Source organism: Lampetra planeri, chromosome 42 (genome assembly GCF_965212315.1).
Source record: "Lampetra planeri chromosome 42, kcLamPlan1.2.h2, whole genome shotgun sequence".
NCBI lineage: Eukaryota > Metazoa > Chordata > Hyperoartia > Petromyzontiformes > Petromyzontidae > Lampetra > Lampetra planeri.
The window spans coordinates 3,969,450-3,987,983 of NC_136148.1; the positions used below are offsets into that span (position 1 = coordinate 3,969,450).

General features: G+C 50.6%; 1 protein-coding gene across 1 annotated transcript; it reads right to left on the reverse strand.

Annotated features, from left to right (window-relative positions):
- Positions 1 to 214: 214 nt before the first annotated feature.
- Positions 215 to 17,891, reverse strand: LOC144732317 (carbohydrate sulfotransferase 8-like). Its single transcript, XM_078613786.1, has 5 exons — positions 17,509 to 17,891; positions 11,734 to 12,509; positions 6,814 to 7,606; positions 4,674 to 4,779; positions 215 to 3,117 (listed from the first exon to the last, which is right to left on the reverse strand). The coding sequence occupies exons 2-5, from the start codon at positions 11,837 to 11,839 to the stop codon at positions 2,683 to 2,685; spliced, it is 1,440 nt and encodes a 479-aa protein (XP_078469912.1). The 5' UTR covers positions 11,840 to 12,509; positions 17,509 to 17,891; the 3' UTR covers positions 215 to 2,682.
- Between the last annotated feature and the right edge of the window lie 643 nt (positions 17,892 to 18,534).

The window sequence follows — 18,534 nt, forward strand, 5'->3', positions numbered from 1 at the left end:
GCCCCCAGTTCAGTGGAGAGCAGGAAGAGGTGAGAGAGAGAGAAACAAGTGATGGGGGAAATCTGACATTCATCAGGATCTACAGTACTGGATTGCCAAAAGCCACTTTACACGCCCTCTGTGCTGTGTGCTCGTGATGATGGTCTCGTTTGAGTCTTACCCACGGGCATATTTACAACATCGGGACCCAGAGACACGCATCACAATTAGGACATTCGTATATAATCTCATAATTTATTTGTATGGAGGATACAATGATTCAATTAACAGTCCGTTAACAAACGTTAAATTATAAAGGTTACGTATATTAAATAACACACGCTCTATATATTTACCATTCACATATACACAGAGTCTCGATAAATTTGTGGACTATTTTTCGTTACGTAAAAAAAATACAAGGTTCACAACCCCTTCCATCAATCCACTGCTGGATGAAGTCGTTCCCCACGTGGTCCCCGTCGAAGCGAGTCGTTTGACCATACTTCACCGTGATATGCTAAGGTGCAGCGAGAGAACCGCGCGGAATTCAAGGTGACCCCGCTGTTCCGTAAATCGAACTCACTCGGATCGCCGGGGACTCCCAGCATTTGACCTTTAACCAAGTTAAAGGCGCAGCCCTGCAATAGCTCGCTCACTCCACCGCTGGCATGAAGCGGTCTCCATTGGAGAGCCTCTCGAGTAGCGGAGGGCGTTTTGGCCTACTCTTCCACGGCCAGCGAGAAGACGTGAAAGAGGCGAGCGAGCACCCACGCTTTACCCCACCCACGTGTACTGCGGTGGGCGGTTGTGGGCGTGGGAGCATGACGATTCCTTCCCCCACGGTGTTTTCACCGTTAACACACCACCGCTATGGCAACATCGTCTTTATAACTTGAATTTGTAATAAAAGGTAACGTTGTGTTATAGTGGATAAGCAACTTTGGCACGCATGAAGACAATCGATTATGCAATTGCATTCACAAATCAGAACCCCGTAATGATTAGCAAATATGACTCCTTGGCAAGGATGAATTCACCTCTGTGGCTACAGAGAGGAGTCTACGGCTCCACCAGCGACTGGGTCTGTCTATGGGCAGGGTTCGGCAACCTACACGGCTTCGGATCCACACGCGGATCTTGAAATTCGAAAAAAAAGTGGCTCTTCTTGTTACGTTGGTTGCCGATCCCTGACCATGGAAGTTCAGTTCACCATGGGAGTTCAGTTCACCATGGGAGTTCAGTTCACCATGGGAGTCCAGTTCACCATGTAAGTCCAGTTTACTGTGTGAGTCCAGTTTACCATGGAAGTCGAGTTCACCATGTAAGTCAAGTTCACAATGGGAGTCCAGTTCACCATGTAAGTCAAGTTTACCGTGGGACTCCAGTTCACCATAGAAGTACATTTTACCACGCCAGTCCAGTTCACCATGGGAGTCCAGTTCACCATGGAAGTCCAGTTCACCATGGCAGTCAAGTTCACCATGGCAGTCCAGTTCACCATGGCAGTCCAGTTCACCATGGAAGTCCAGTTCACCATGGAAGTTCAGTTTACCATGGAAGTCCAGTTCACCATGGCAGTCCAGTTCACCATGGAAGTCCAGTTCACCATGGCAGTCCAGTTCACCATGGAAGTCCAGTTCAGCATGGAAGTCCAGTTCACCATGGAAGTCCAGTTCACCATGCAAGTCCAGTTCACCATGGAAGTCCAGTTTACCATGGAAGTCCAGTTCACCATAAAAGTCCAGTTTACCATGGAAGTCCAATTCACCATGGAAGTCCAGTTCACCACGGCAGTCCAGTTCACCATGGAAGTCCATTTCACCATGGAAGTCCAGTTCACCATGGAAGTCCATTTCACCATGGAAGTCCAGTTCACCATGGAAGTCCAGTTCACCATAGAAGTCCAGTTTACCATGGAAGTCCAGTTCACCATGGAAGTCCAGTTTACCATGGAAGTCCAGTTCACCATGGGCAGAGATCGGCAATCTGCGGCTCTGGAGGTGCGTGCGGCTCATTAAGGGCCGCTGCGTGACGGTTATTTATGAAGGACCACCACCGCCTCGTATTGGCACGCGTCACATATTTAGTTGTTCAACCTGTTCTCTGTGTTTGTCTCACCTGATGACGGTTGCTTGTGTTGCCGATCTATTAATTTTCTCTCTACGTGACTTTACCGAAAGAAGCAAAGAGTATGTTGTCATTTTATTTGCCGACCCCTCGTCTATAAAGTCCTCCGTTAGAGACTAGTCAATCGATAACACGGCATTTTCCACTGCCATATTTGACCCGAGCCAGCACGTGGCATTCACGGTACGGATGATATTTGTTTTGTATTCGCCACACCGAATGAGAAACCAGACTGTGCTACGCTGGCCTCACTCATTCAACCAAACGCACTGGCCGTCACATCACCACCACCACCAAAGACAAAGATCCCCCGTATAGCCTCAACAGACTGTTGAGGCAAGTGCTGTTAGCGAGCAGCAACCTATGAAGGCCGGCACGGCACACGAGGAGGTGGGGTGGCCAACACCTCGCCCGGCCGCCTTTGTCTCCCCAGCGGCGATGTTTACTACACCGCACCAGAGTCTACCTAGGGGGGGGGGGGAAGAGGCCCAGGACCGGTGCAGATAATTCGTCACCGGTGTCAGCAGCCGTGACCGCAGCGCCACCGCTCCCCACCACCGCCGACACAAATCGTCACCGCACAGCGGCCGGCCTCGGGTACCCGAACAAGGCGTAGTCGCGGTAGTAGGCGGCGTAGAGGGCACGCCGCGTGGCCGCGCTCAGCAGCGACAGGTACCGTCCGGCGAGCGACACCGACGACTCACGGCCACGGCCACGGCCCCTCGCGGCCTGCGGGTACGCGAGCCCGCGCGGCGCCCCAGCCCGGCGGAGGAGGACGTCCGAGTCTAGCGGCGCGCTCTCCAGCTTGCCCACGAAGCCGTAGGGGAGGGCGCAGGGCAGGCAGAGGCGGTGAGCCGCCTCCCAGTGGGGGTCGGCGGAGCCGGGTGGGCGCAGCGGGTCGAGGAGGAAGCGAGCAAACTCGCCGAAGGTGACGTCGCGTCCCGTGCTCAGGGACTCGGCGCTTGCGTTCCGGCGGTAGCGCGAGATGATGGAGCGGCCGACGGTGGACTGGCAACCCCACAACGGCGGTGGTGGTGGGGGGGGGTAGGGGGGGGGGGCGAAGTGAGGGCACGCGCGTGCGTGTGTCTGTGTGTCTGTTGGTCATCTCGCTCTCCAAGGTGCTCGCTAACAGCACTTGCCCCTACAGTCTGTTAAGGCTATACGGGGGATCTTTATCTTTGTCTTTGTTGGTCATCTCGGTCAGTCGACCCGTGGCACCTGCTGGGTCTGCCCGGTGACCTCCTGCCAGCGGGCGTTCGACACTTCACGTGGTAGCCTCAAGGTGCACATGGCCTGGCACAAGCGTCGTGGTGACGTCACCGCCACTTAGTGGCGAATGGCGGTTGTTGTTGTGTAGGGGACGATTATCTGAACCCGGTCCTGAGCCTCCCCTAGGTCGACTCAGCCTCAAATGAGTACCTGGTGCGACGTGTAAACATCGCCACTGGGGAGAGATAGGCGGTCGGGCATGGTGCTGGCCACCCACCCCCTCGTGTACCGTTCCGGCCTTCATATGTGCTCGCTAACAGCACTTTCCCCTACATTCTGTCAAGGCTATACAGGGGATCTTTGTCTGTGTAGGGGGCACAGGTGGTGCATCGGCCAGTCGGTCGACCCGTGGCACCTGCTGGGTCTGTCCCGTGACCTCCTGCCAGCGGGCGTTCGACACTTCACGTGGCCTGAAACGTGCACATGGCCTGGCACAAGCGCCGTGGCGACGTCACTCGCTAACGGCACTTGCCCCAACAGTCTGGCAAGGCTATACGGCGGATTTTTATCTTTGTTTGTATGTGGGTTAGTGCTGGCTCTCGTCTGCCGTGTCGGTCTTCATAGGTGCTCACTAACAGCACTTGTTCCAGAGGTCTGTTTGAGGCTGAGTAGACCTAATGGAGGCCCAGGACCGGTTCAGACAATCGTCACTGGTGTTGGCCGTGAGCGGGTCCATAGCACAGCGCTCTAACAACTACACTACCGCTCTCCACAGACAAAAACACTAACACAAAGATCCCCCGTATAGCCTTAACAGACTGTTGAGGCAAGTGCTGTTAGCGAGCACCTATGAAGACCGGCACGGCACACGAGGGGGGTGGGTGTCCAACACCATGCCCGGCCGCCTTTGTCTCCCTAGTGACGATGTTTACACATCGCACCAGGTACTCATTTGAGACTGAGTCTACCTATGAGGCCCAGGACCGGTTCGGATAATCATCAGCTCACTGAGTGAGCTGGAATCGAATTCGGGTCGCCAGGATTTGCTTACACACGCACGCTGGCACACACACTGACACACACACACACTGACACACACACGCTGACACACACACACTAACACACAAGCACACTGACATTCACACACACACTGACACACACTGACACACGCACTAACACACACACACACACTGACATTCACACACACACACTGACATACACATACACACACTGACACACTGACACTGACACACACACACTGACACACACACACTAACACACACACACACTGACATTCACTCACACACACAGACACTCAGACACACACTGACACTGACACACACTCACACTCGTACCTGGTAGTAGGGGTTTGGTCGCTGAAGTTTATCGCGGAAGGCGGACACGAGTCGCTCCATCGGCTCGCGCACGAACAGCACGCTCGTGTAGTTCTGCAGCCTCCACCTGCGGTAAAGGCGCAACCCTGCAATAGCCAGCTCGCACCACTTGTACGTAAGTATTTTGGCCTTCTTTCGCAACGGTACGTAGCGGACCGTGCTTATCGGAGGTGCAGAGTGTTTAGTTTATGGGCAGTGTTGAGTCTATGGGCAGTGTTGAGTCTGTGGGCAGTGTTGAGTCTATGGGCAGTGTTGAGTCTATGGGCAGTGTTGAGTCTATGGGCAGTGTTGAGTCTATGGGCAGTGTTGAGTCTATGGGCAGTGTTAGTCTATTGGCAGTGTTGAGTCTATGGGCAGTGTTGAGTCTATGGGCAGTGTTAGTCTATGGGCAGTGTTGAGTCTATGGGCAGTGTTGAGTCTATGGGCAGTGATGTATGCATGTTAAACTTATTTCGCACCGTACGTATCCCCCCGTGCTAATGGGAGATGCAAGTGATGGTGGAAGGCGCCAGTACTCGTCAAATGATGTTAACCATGAGGCCACACGTGTTTTTGGCGTGACCCACCGTCCGTACGTCCGTACCTCCAACGCAGGAGGTCGGCCAGCCAGCAAAACTTTTTTTTTAAAATAATGTGCAAGAGTAGGATGTAATCATAGTACTTAAAACTATTAACGTGCCGCTGTCGATCAGTATTCTTCTATTGCTCTCGACGAGAGGAAGAATAAGGACCACTCAGAGAGAGATAAAAATGAAAAACGAAAAAGCTAAACTAATTTTATTTTAAGGTCCGCTGAGCTATGTAGCTCTTTTTCAGATGCGACCTGGCTACAAATGATAGCTCAACGAAGTGGCTTACCATCATCACGTGGACATTTATAGCAGCCAAATACTCTAAACGCGTGATTTTTATTCTAAATGTGGAGGGGAAAACCAGAGGACCTGGAGAAAAATCCACGCGACCACAAAGAAAGAGACACCACAAACTCCAAATATACAGCAGCAGGTGTCAGGATCGGGATCGAACCCACGACCTCCTGCAGACCAAGCGAGGTAGTTAACATCTCCTAGCCACTGTGATGATGATGAGAGAGAGAGACACAAACTCCAAATATACAGCAGCAGGTGTCAGGGTCGGGATCGAACCCACGACCTCCTCCATACCAGGCGAGGTAGTTAGCATCTCCTAGCCACCGTGACGTCCCATCAACAATGCACATTGAAATCCGGATTGAAAAACTAATTTCTTTGAAGCTGCTTTTTTGTGTTTAGCTTGTTATCCTTCCTTCACCCCCACACCTCCGATGATCACGGTTGGCTACGTATGGCGCGAAAGAGATTCAACATGCATTCAACCCGCTTTTAAGATATGAACCAACAAGATCCCTCAGAGCCGCTGGTTCCGGTCTTTTAGTCGCTCCAAGGGCCAGGACCAAAACTCACGGAGACGGCGGCCTGCAGCGTGGGCAGTCCTAGTCTGGGACCAGCCTGCCAGGGGACCCTCAGTGCCTCGCAATCGTGAAGCCATTTGAAGTTGAATATAAAAACGTTCCTTTTTTAACTTGCTTTTACTGAAGATTATTTTATAGTGTTGTTGGTTTGTTTTTTAACATGCCTTTGCTAGCAATTTATCATAACGCGTTTTTGGTTTTTTTACATAGGTAAAAAATTAAAATTAATAAAAGTAAAATAAAATAAAAAATAAAATAAAAATCACGACGTTTCGGAGGCAACACAATCTTCCGTCCACCTGAAGACGGAAGCTTGTGTTGCGTCCGAAACGTCGTGATTTTTATTTTATTTTTATTTTACTTTTATTAATTTTTATTTTTTACTTACGTGACTTTACCGAAAAAACCTAAGAATATGAATCATTGCAGTCACGAAAGCTTCAAATCTAGAAGCGTTTTTGTTTTGTCTGGAAATTGCTTTAATTGCTCTTGCCGTTTAGTCGTTTAACAATGTTTTATTTGACCTGTGCAGCACTTTGAATTGCATCTTTTGCACGAAAGAGCGCTGTAGAAATAAAGACTCGGCCGACGGATCGAACACATCCATGAACCGTTCGCGAGTTCACGGACAAGCCGCTGCCCATCCCAAACCTTTGCTCGCTCGGCTCGAGAGAATCGAGGCGCACCAGCGCTCCGCTCGAGTGAGCCTCCTCCCTCGAGATGACCTCCGGGGGGCCGGGATGACGACCCTCCAGCACCATCAGGAGCCTCTTCCAGTTGGTGCAGCCAGCCTTGGGCACCTCGCAGTAGAGCAGCGACAGGCGGTCGCTCACGAAGATGCGCGACGCGACGGACCGTGGGGGCAGGTGAAAGATGTAGGAGGAGGAGGAGGATGAGGATGGTGGTCGTGCAAGAGCGACGTTTGGCTTCAACGAGAACCTGGAGCAGGCTTCGTGAAGGAGTGCCAGCCGCTCCTCCTGCGTCTCCTGCTCAGGATGGTTATACTGCTGCAGCTGGTGCTGCTGATGATGATGATGAGGATACTGCTGATCATGATGTTGTTGCTGCTGCTGCTGCTGATGATGATGATGATGTTGCTGCTGATGATGATGATGCTGCTGTTGCTGCGGCCTCTGATCCTGAGTGTCCTGCTGCTGCTGTTGATGTCGTTGCTGATGCTGATGTTGCTGCTGCTGCTGATACTTAATCTGTTCTTGCTGTTGCCGCTGCTTCTGAATGCCCCGCTGCTGGTGGTGTAGCAGCTGCTGTTGCTGCTGCTGATAATGATGATACTGCTGCTGCTGCAGCTGCTGATGATGATGATGATGACCATGATGATGACCATGATGTATCACTGGCTGATGATCCTGGGCACCCCCGGAGTCCACCTCTGCAGCCCTCGCCTCGAGTTCAGCAGTGGAATCCACAGCCGAGAGATGGGAACCTGTGGTGAGCCACGCACAGAGAACGATGCTGATTAGGATGATGATGATGATGATGACGATGATTTGTATTATTATTTAGGATGCTGATGATGATGATAACAATCATGTGGATGATGGCGACGATTATGATAACGGTCGTCATGATGACGGTGACGATGATGGTGACGACAATGATGATGATGATGATGATAATGATTGAGGATGGTGGGTGCTGGTGATGAAGATGAATAATTAGTGGGGAGCAGGAGTTGTAGCGCTTTGCACGCAGCGCTACAAACCCGGCGACCCGAGTTCGATTCCCGCTCACGGCCAACACCGGTGACGATTATCTGAACCGGTTGTAGGCCACCCCTAGGTCGACTCAGCCTCAAATTAGTACCTGGTGCAGTGTGAAAACATCGCCACGAGAGAGACAAAGACGGCCGGGCGTGGTGCTGGCCGCCCACCCCCTCGTGTGCCGTCCCTGCCTTCATAGACGCTCTTCCCAACAGCGCTTGCTCCGACGGTACGGTAAGGCTATACGGAGGATATTTATATTTCGATGATAATTTTAACGATGATGATGATGATGATGATAGAGATAGCGATGGTGACATCTCCCCCCCCCCCCCACTCTATCCCGCCAAACAGAAGCTGCTTGGCCATGCGGTGGCTGAGCATGCGGGCTCCATGACCCAGCCGACGCAGCCCTCGCCTGCCTGATGATCCTAGTAGCAAAAGTATCTACACATATAGTAGCTACATATGTAGTAGCTACTACATATGTATATACATATGTAGTACCCAGACAATTGAACACATACGCTACCAGAACAAAGACAAATACAAAGATCCCCCGTATAGCCTGTAACAGACTGCTGGGGCAAGTGCTGTTAGCGAGCCCCGATGAAAGCTACCACGGCACACGAGATGGGTGGGTGGGCCAGCACCACGCCCGGCCGCATTTTCTCCCTCGTGGCGATGTATACACACCGCACCAGGTACTCATTTGAGGCCGAGTCGACCTAGGGGAGGCCCATGACCGGTTCAGATAATCGCCACTGGTGTTTGCCCTGAGCTTGAATTGAACCCGGGTCGCCAGGTTCGTAGCGCAGCGCGCTAATCGCTACACCGCCGCTCCCCACTAGAACACACAAACACACACACACACGTGTGTGTGTGTGTTGAACACATACGCTACGAGACAATTGAACACATACGCTACTAGAACACACACACACACGCGCGCGCGCACGCTGCTGGCACGCGCACTCGCACATTCTAACATGTCTTTGTTGCCGAGTTGCAAGGTCGCATTTAATAACAGGCAGCTATAAATGTAATGACGGTGGCGCTTCGTCGAGGATTCGAGGGGCTTTGCAATCTCCTCTCAAATCACGCCCACGTGCGCACGTGCATCAGCGCGTGTGGGGTTCGTAGGGAGCGGTGGCGCAGTGGTTTAGCTGATGATGATTATGCTGTTGCTGCTGCTGCTGATGATGTAGCTCAAGCTGCTTTTCGTGTTGCCTGCTGCTGCTGATGATCTGGAACATTCTGATACTGGTACGGCAGCTGTTGTTGCAGCTGATGATCATCATCGTGATGTATCATCAGCGGACGGTGATGCAACGGGGCGCTGGATCTCCGCTGTAGTGTTTGTAATCTCCTATAATAGGATTTTGCAATCTCCCTGCAAAATCACGCTCGCTTACTCACGTGTACCAGTGGTGTACCAGTCGTGTACCAGTGTGTGGGGTGCGTGGGGAGCGGTGGCGCAGTGGTTGGCGCACCGCGCTACGAACAACGGCAACCCGAGATCGATTCCAGCTCACGGCTAAAAACAGTGGCGAATAACTAAAGCCGCCCCTGGGGCCTAACCCCTAGGTCCGCTCAGCGTTAAATGAGCACCTGACGAGTACCTGGTGCGGAATAGATCAGCACTGGGGAAACAAAGACGCTCGGGCGTGGCGCCTCTGGCCACACCACCCCATTGTGGGTGTGTGTGCCGTGCTGGCTTTCATCGCCGCACTTGCCCCAACAACGTGTGAAGCCTATACTCGTGGCTAGCATCTTTGTCTTTGTGCGTGGCTCATGTCCAGTATTGTGTTTACAACGTGCCCGCATTGATAGTGATTCTGCTTCAACAGTGGAGAACTCGATGTGCTGTAGCCAATAAAATACTTCTTATTGGTTCTTTCGGTAAAGTCACGTAGAAGGGAAATAATAAAATAATAAAAAATTAACCAATCAAATAATTCTCACGACGTTTCGGCCACAACGCAAGCAGCCGTCCTCGGGTGAAGAACAGGTCTGTCGGAAAGACAGCGTCTGAATGAAGAATTATATTATTATTTTTATTATTTTATTATTTCCCTTCTACGTGACTTCACCAAAAGAACCAAGAAGATGAATCCCTGCAGTCACGAAAGCTTTAAATCGAAAAATAAAATACTTGTCGATACTGCAGCATGTATATAAAACAAAGACAAAGATCCCCCGTATAGCCTCGAAATACGTTTTGGGCAAGTGCTGTTAGCGGAACACGAGAGGGTTGGTGACCAGCACCACGCCCGGCCGCCTTTATCTCCCTAGTGGAAAATTGTCAAGCAACGCACCAGGTACTCATTTGAGGTTGAGTCGACCTGGGGGATGCCCAGGACCGGTTCAGATAATCGTCACCGGTGTTGGTGGCCGTGAGCAGGAATCGACGACGCGGTGGCTATGAGATGTTAACTACCTCGCCTGGTGCACAGGAGGTCGTGGGTTCGATCCCGACCCTGACGCCGCTTGTGTGTGTGGAGTCTGCCTGTCTCTGGCAGCGTGGATTTTTTTTCTCTGGGTCCTCTGCTTTCCCTCCTCCACATTTATAATCAACATGCGATAAAGCACTTCGTTGAGCTGTTATTTATGGTCATGTCGTTTCTGACAAATAGCTCTATAGCTTAGCGAGTCATATCTGGTAACATAAAAATAGTTTAGTTTTAGTTTGGTAATCCATCACAGAACTGGCGGCATCGCCCCACGACTATGAACACTTGGCACTACCCTCCTGATCGTGTCGCTTACCCACCCATCACCCTCATCACCCCCTCACTTTAGGGGCCGTCCATAAATGACGTCACGCACCTGGGGGGGGGGAGGGTCAGAGATTTGTGACGATGTGTGACGAGGGGTGGGGGGGTTGAGAAATGTGACGTCACATCAAAATGCGTAACTTTAAATAAATAGACAACACGTTCTACTTAATTAAATCGACTTTGTAATACATGTTTTCTCCTACAGCATCAGAGTGCAGCGCCACATTAAATACGCACTAAAATAACAATAGCTTAAAGCGATTTGAAGGATGTTTTATTTTGGGGGGGGGGGGGGGGGCAGAGCTTTGTGACGTCATATTTGAGGGGGGGGGTCTGACTTTTTGTGACGCCGTGTGACGAAGGGGGGTCAAAAATCGTCCAAAATCGCGTGACGTTATTTATGGACGGCCCCTTACCCCCACATCGCTATCTCTTCCCCATGACCATCACCCCCCCCCCCTTCACACCCTCCCTCTCACCCCCGTCACCTCACCTCCCCTCACCCCCTCACCTTCCCATCAGCCTTTCTCACCCTCCCCTTCAGCCCCTGCCATACTTCCCCTCAGCCAGAATCAGAATATTTATTTCTACTGGAGAAATCCCATGAGCTATAAAGCTCTTTTTCACAAATGGCCATCCCCTCCCACTCCCCTATCAGCCCCTCCTACTCTCCCCACCAGCCCCTCCCCCCTCTCCCCCTCAGCCCCTCCCACTCTCCCCCTCAGCCCCTCCCACTCTCCCCCTCAGCCCCTCCCCCCTCTACCCCCAGCCCCTCCCCCCTCTACCCCCAGCCCCTCCCACTCTCCCCCTCAGCCCCTCCAACTCTCCCCCTCAGCCCCTCCAACTCTCCCCCTCAGCCCCTCCCACTCTCCCCCTCAGCCCCTCCCACTCTCCCACTCAGCCCCTCCCACTCTCCCCCTCAGCCCCTCCCACTCTCCCCCTCAACCCCTCCCACTCTCCGCCCCAGCCCCTCCCCCTCTACCCCCAGCTCCTCCCCCTCTCCCCCCCAGCCGCTCCCCCTCTACCCCCAGCTCCTCCCCCTCTCCCCCCCAGCCCCTCCCCCACCTCACCTGTGCGCTGCAGGTAGATGAGGCTCGCGCCGGCCCCGAGCGCGAGCAGCCACAGGAGGCGCGCGCGAGGCCGCGGGAGGGCGCAGGGGCCGCGCCGGCGGATCATGGCGATGACGACGGTGATGGTGGTGGTGATGGTGGTGGTGGTGATGGTGGTGGTGATGGTGGTGATGGTGGTGGTGATGGTAGTGATGGTGGTGATGGTGGTGAGGTTGGTGGTAGTGCTGATGATGATGATGATGGTAGTGATGGTGGTGATGGTGGTGATGTTGGTGAGGTTGGTGGTAGTGCTGATGATGGTGATGATGGTGATGGTGGTGATGGTGGTGATGATGGTGGTGATGGTGAGGTAATATGCTGTTGCTGTTGGTGGTAGTGCTGATGATGATGATGGTGAGGTAAGATGATGGTGCTGTTGGTGGTAGTGCTGATGATGGTGATGGTGAGGTAAGATGATGGTGCTGTTGGTGGTAGTGCTGATGATGATGCTGATGATGTGGTAAGATGATGGTGCTGTTGGTGGTAGTGTCAGCGTGTGTGGCGAGGTTACCGTGAGCTGTGAACTGCGAGTGATGATACGAGTTAAGCGGCGTGTTGAGTAAGTGAGTAAGTGGCGATATTAGGTCAATGGGGCGGTGAGTTTGTTTGGTGAATGTGAGTGTGAGTTGCGTTGGTGAGTGGTGAGATTAGGCGGGCGACGTGGTGAGTGTGTGGTGAGTTTAGGTGAGCGAAGAGACCGTGGTGATCGTCAAGAGCGGACACAGCAAATCCCGAGCCTGCAAATAAAACCACACGAATCGGGGTCTCGGGTTACGCACCAAAAACAAAGATCCCCCGTATAGCCTTCAGCAGACTCTAGGGGCAAGTGCTGTCAACGAGTCCCCCGATGAAAGCCGGCACGGCAATCGAAAGGCGTGGGTAACCAGCACCACGCCCGGCCGCCTTTGTCTCCATAGTGGCGATGTTAGCACACCGCTCCAAGTACTCGTTTAAGGCCGAGTTGACCTAGGGGAGGCCCAGGAGCGGGTCAAATAATCGTCACCGGCGTTGTTGGCCGTGAGCGGGAATCGAACTCGGGTGGCCGGGTTTGTAACGCAGCGCAGCGCTAACCGCTGCACCACCGCTCCCCACGTGTAAAGACGAAGACACACACGCACAACAACAACCGCCATTCGCCACTAAGTGGCGGTGACGTCACCACGGCGCTTGTGCCAGGCTAGGTGCACGTTGAGGCCACAGTGTCGAAGGCTCTATGGCACGGGACAGACCGAGGTGCCATGGGTTGACTGAGATGGCTGGCAAATGCATGCACATACCCCCAGATAACCATACGTCCCCGCAGGTACGCATACATACCAATGATTTCGTTTACGTGCCGCGTTTTATTTTAATTTAATTAGAAAAATAACGTAACATTGCAAAGAGGTAACATTATAGACTGCCAGTACACTCACCAAACGTAATAACCAGGTTACAGTCTACATTATAGACTGCCAGTACACTCACCAAACTTAATTACCATGTTACAGTCTACATTATAGACTGCCAGTACACTCACCAAACGTAATAACCAGGCTACAGTCTACATTCTAGACTGCCAGTACACTCACCAAACTTAATAACCAGGCTACAGTCTATATTATAGACTGCCAGTACACTCACTCCGATTAAGAACCAGCCTACAGTATTTTTTTATTTTATAATTTTTATTCACTTTATTTTTATGTTTCTATCTACGTGACTTTACCTCAAGAACCAACGAATAAGAGGTAACGACTACGGAACTGTTCAGTGGCTGCATCCTGCGAAGACGGAGCGCCCCCTACAGCGTTAAATGTTCGACACCGTGAAACGTAGCGACGGACGATGCGATCAGGGCAAGAGATGCCGCGATAGAAAACCATCGCCTCCAGGAGCCACCGTGCAAGACAAATCAATTACTGTGTGCCCCCACACCTGACCCGCTTGCCGCATCCCCCCTGAGCTGATAACGTCGTTACTGCGCCACTGGGTTCAAGGAGGTCGTGACACCAGAATCTTCAGGGCGGGGAGACCTCAGCCTGGGAACACGTCCGAGTAAAAGTAATAATGAAAATAAAATAATAAATCACGACGTTTCGGAGGCAACCAATATCGGTTTAGGTCGAGGTACACCGATTGTTGTCTTGCACAGGTCGACGTTGAACAATTTCTCTTGTAGCCCCGCCCACCACCCCACGTTCCATTCCCTGGTTACCACATTCAGATACGCCCCTCCCCTCTTAACTTGTATTTAAGAGCTTGTCTCTTGGAATTTTGCCTCACTTGATGCAGTAATTTTAGCTGTGACGGTCCCACCTGATGACGGAGACTTGTGTTGCCTCCGAAACGTCGTGATTTATTATTTTATTTTATTTCTATTATTACTTTTATTAACTTTTAATTTTATTTTTCACCTACGTGACTTTACCGAAACAAACGTAAGAGTATGAATCCTTGCGGTCACGAAAGCTTCAAATCTAGAATTAACACGTCCGAGTACTCGGGGAACCTTTCACGAGCGTGCGTTTTGTGGCTCTCTCGTGAATTCCGTTCGGCTTTCATGCATCGCCATCAACGTCATCGTCAGGGCACACCACCACGACAGATCTATGCAGTAGCAGTAGAGCAAGTGAGTTCGCGAAAGACAATATTGCCATCGTCTGCCGCCGATGTTGAAATGGTCGGCCAAACTTCGTAATCGCGCGCGAAATTCCGCTCCTCTTGAAGAGCGATATTTTGAGACTACTCTCCAACTGTGTCTCTCTCTCTCCATTTCTCACTTTTGCTCTCGCTGTATCTGCGTCTCTCTCTCTCACACACAAACACACACACACAGGCTGGCCATTGTGAACATTGAGAGTGTGTACGGAGCTGAATAGTGAGCCATTGGCCGCCTGCCACCCGGGCATATTTAATCCACCTGGCTGTACAGGGTCATCCTTGTTGGGAACATTTGGCAAACCCGATACCCTAACCAGAGCCCCTGAACCAACACAGACGCCCACGTGTGTGTGCATTGGTGTGTACACGTGTGTGTGTCAAGTGTCTGTGTGTGGACACGTGTGTGTGTGTGTCCACGGTGGGGAGCGGTAGTGTAGCGGTTAGCGCGCTGCGCTATGAACCTGGCTACCCGAGTTCGATTCCCACTCACGGTTAACACCGGTGGTGACGATTATCTGAACCGGTCCTGGGCCTCCCCTAGGTCGACTCAGCCTAAAATGAGTACCCGGTGCGGTGTGTAGTAAATATCGTCACTGGGGAGACAAAGGCGGTCGGGCGTGGTGCTGGCCGCCCATCCCCTCGTGTACCGTTCCGGCCTTCATAGGTGCTCGCTAACAGCACTTGCCCCTACAGTCTGTTAAGGCTATACGGGGGATCTTTATCTTTGTTACGTGTGTCCACGTGTGTCCACGTGTGTCAACGTGTGTCAACGTGTGTGTGTGTGTGGACACGTGTGTGTGTATACACAAGTGTTGAACACACTCACACACTCACACGCGCGCACAAAGACAAAGATACCCCGTATAGTCTTAAGGGGCAAGTGCTGTTGGCGAATAGCACCGATAAAGGTGGGCTGGGCACACGATGGTGTGGTGAGGTCAGTACCATGCCCGGCCGCCTTTGTCTCCCCGGTAGCGATGTTTACACATCGCACCACGTGATCGTTTGAGGCCGAGTCGACCTAGGGAAGGGCCCAGGACCGGGTTAAATAATAGCCACGGCATTGGGTGTTGTACGGACTCAAAGAACACCAAAGGGACATTAAATTATCTCGAACACAACTGTCGGCAGTGGCAGAGCATGCTTGGACAACAAGGGCACTCAATTGATTTTGATAACGTTGAAGTGTTATGCAAAACTAATTATTACTGGCCAAGACTAATTAGAGAAGCCATTAAGAGAAATACCAATAATTTTAACCGCTCTGATAGCGACAGACTTGGCGCAGCCTGGAAGCGTATTATTAAGTAATTCACAACACATTTGCAATTCTTTTTAGAAGAGTCACATGCTCAGTAGCTGATTACTGATCTATTACATAATTACAATACCCCCCCCGCCGCCTCTGATCTCGAAACGTGATGGGGTTCAGCAATGATGACGTCATATTCTTAGTTTTTTTCGGTAAAGTCACGTAGGTAAAAAATTAAAATTAATAAAAGTAAAATAAAATAAAAATAAAAATCACGACGTTTCGGAGGCAACACAAGCTTCCATCTTCAGGTGGAACCGTCACAGCACGCTTGCTGTATCAAGTGAATGAGAGATTCCAAGAGCTACTACCCCGTATATAATGATGACGTCACCCTGCACTCTTTAAGACCGGGAGCAGGTGGGAGGGCTTCACTAGCCTGGAAAATCGACCGAAGATGTTTGATGTGATTACCAGCGAAACGTCGTACTACTCAAATTGTAAATATTGTGGAGCCACTCTTCAAACATTGATTGGCCGTGTCGGGTGGTGGACGGTTGCGACGCATTTATAATAACGCGATCTAACCCGAAAGACTTTATTATGAATAATACTGGTCGCGAAATCCTGCCACGTGTTAAACACGAAGCCTCCATGTCAAATGTACGCGACGTACGATAAGATATTGCTGGACAGTGACAAGAGACGCTCCATTGAATGAGTACAAGAGACAAGACAAGAGACGCCGAGTAGACCCTGAACAAGGACTAAACTATGTATATAATAGTTATTTGCCTTTTAAATTTCGATTCATAGCTTTCGTGACTGCGGGGATTCATCTTCTTGGTTCTTTCGGTAAAGTCACGTAGAAGGCAAACAATAAAATAATACAAAATTAAACATAATGTATTTTATAATGTTTTATTTTATAAAATAATAAAAATTAAACATTATGTATTTAATTATGTTTTTTTTTTTATTATTTGCCTTCTACGTGACTTTACCGAAAGAACCAAGAAGATATTTGCCTTTTGTTTCATATTACATTTTATTTATATAACCCTTTTGTTGATGTTCAAAGTGTTACATGAACATGACATGTGACTTGTTATCATGTTAAGCAACCATAAACGCATGAAAAGACCTCGGTTTACAATTTATGAGTAAAACTCAACCATCTACACAATATACATGGACGTACAATGTAACAGCTTAAATATATTGGTAACAGTGGCCAATCTTTCGTTTTAATTGTCATATTGGAATTCGGCGCGTCAAAATCCATAGCAAACATCGCATTTCATCTCTGAAGCAGACGACGTCTAAAAAAGTAGCTGCTCACCCCGAGCTCTCATTACTCTGGTAGTGCGTTGTCTTTGAATTGTGCGCCTTTTGGCGTCATCTGGTTGAACACCATATGAGACTAGGCTCTAAAGAAAGCTGCCTCTGGTGTGGACCAATCAGTTTCAAAGACAATGCATAAATTATCAGAGTATTGTTTTTTGTTTGCATTTGACTTCAAGTATTGTGGTTAATGTAAGCATGATTCCTTGCAAAAGGTGTCAGTTTTGTTGCCAGAAAAAAGGGGAAACCCCCTATTAGTATAAGTGTAGACGAGTTTTATCAGTTTTAAAGCTTTCGTGACTGCAGGGATTCATCTTCTTGGTTCTTTCGGTAAAGTCACGTAGAAGGGAAATAATAAAATAATAAAAATAAAACGTATTAATAATAAAAATAAAACATAAAACATTATTTTAATATGTTTTATTTTTATAATTTTATTATTTCTCTTCTACGTGACTTTACCGAAAGAACCAAGAAGATGAGTTTTATCAGCTCACCTGTGTTCACGCGTGAGCCGCTTTAGCTCCCTCTCGGCCTTCCTCCCTTCTCCTCTCCCCGACTCTCCCCCCCCTCCCCGACTCTACTCTCTCGCGAATCCTGTCCCGCAGCCAGACCCAGTTGAACCGGCGGCCCCGGGGCGGATGAGTGGTTGAGAAGATGGGAGGGAGGGGATGGGGTGTGGTGAGGAGTGGATAGATGGGTGGTGAATAGATGAGTGGGTGGGCGGGGTGAGCCAGAGCAATTGGATGAGAGGATGAGTGGATCTGTCGGTGAGCGGGTCGGTGAGTGTGTGTGTGTGAGGGCAGGTGGGTGAGTGGAAGGGTGGTTAGACGAGTGGTGAGTAGGTAGGTAAATGAGTGAAAGATGCTTAAAACGGCACTTGCCCCAGGAGTCTATTAAGGCTAAACGGGGGGTCATTGTCTTTGCGTTGTGGATGGATGAGTGGGTAGGTGAATGAGCGATTGGGTGAGTGGGTAGGAGGGCAGGTGGGTGAGTGGGAGGCTGGTTAGACGAGTGGTGAGTAGGTAGGTAAATGAGTGAAAGATGCTTAAAACGGCACTTGCCCCAGGAGTCTATTAAGGCTATATGGGGGATCGTTGTCTTTGCGTTTTGGATGGGTGAGTGGGTAGGTGAATGAGCGATCGTGTGAGTGGGTAGGTGAGTGACTGAGTGGGTAGGTGAGTGTGTAAATGCGTAGATGGAGTTGGGTGGTGGGAGGTAGCTGCGTGGTGGATGGGTGAGTGGGTAGGTGAATGATCGAGTGTGTGAGTGGGTAGGTGAGTGACTGAGTGGGTAGGTGAGTGGGTAAATGCGTAGATGGAGTTGGGTGGTGGGAGGTAGCTGCGTGGTGGATGGGTGAGTGGGTAGGTGAATGATCGATTGTGTGAGTGGGTAGGTGAGTGACTGAGTGGGTAGGTGAGTGTGTAAATGCGTAGATGGAGTTGGGTGGTGGGAGGTAGCTGCGTGGTGGATGGATGAGTGGGTAGGTGAATGATCGATTGTGTGAGTGGGTAGGTGAGTGA

Excerpts from the sequence above, each read along its gene's own strand:
- LOC144732317 (XM_078613786.1), bottom strand. The coding sequence starts at position 11,839 with ATGATCCGCCGGCGCGGCCCCTGCGCCCTCCCGCGGCCTCGCGCGCGC. Across the intron at positions 4,780-6,813 it reads CTCGAGCCGAGCGAGCAAAG|GTGGAGGCTGCAGAACTACA; the intron begins GTTTGGGATGGG and ends CCTTTACCGCAG. Across the intron at positions 3,118-4,673 it reads GACCAAACCCCTACTACCAG|TCCACCGTCGGCCGCTCCAT; the intron begins GTACGAGTGTGA and ends TGGGGTTGCCAG.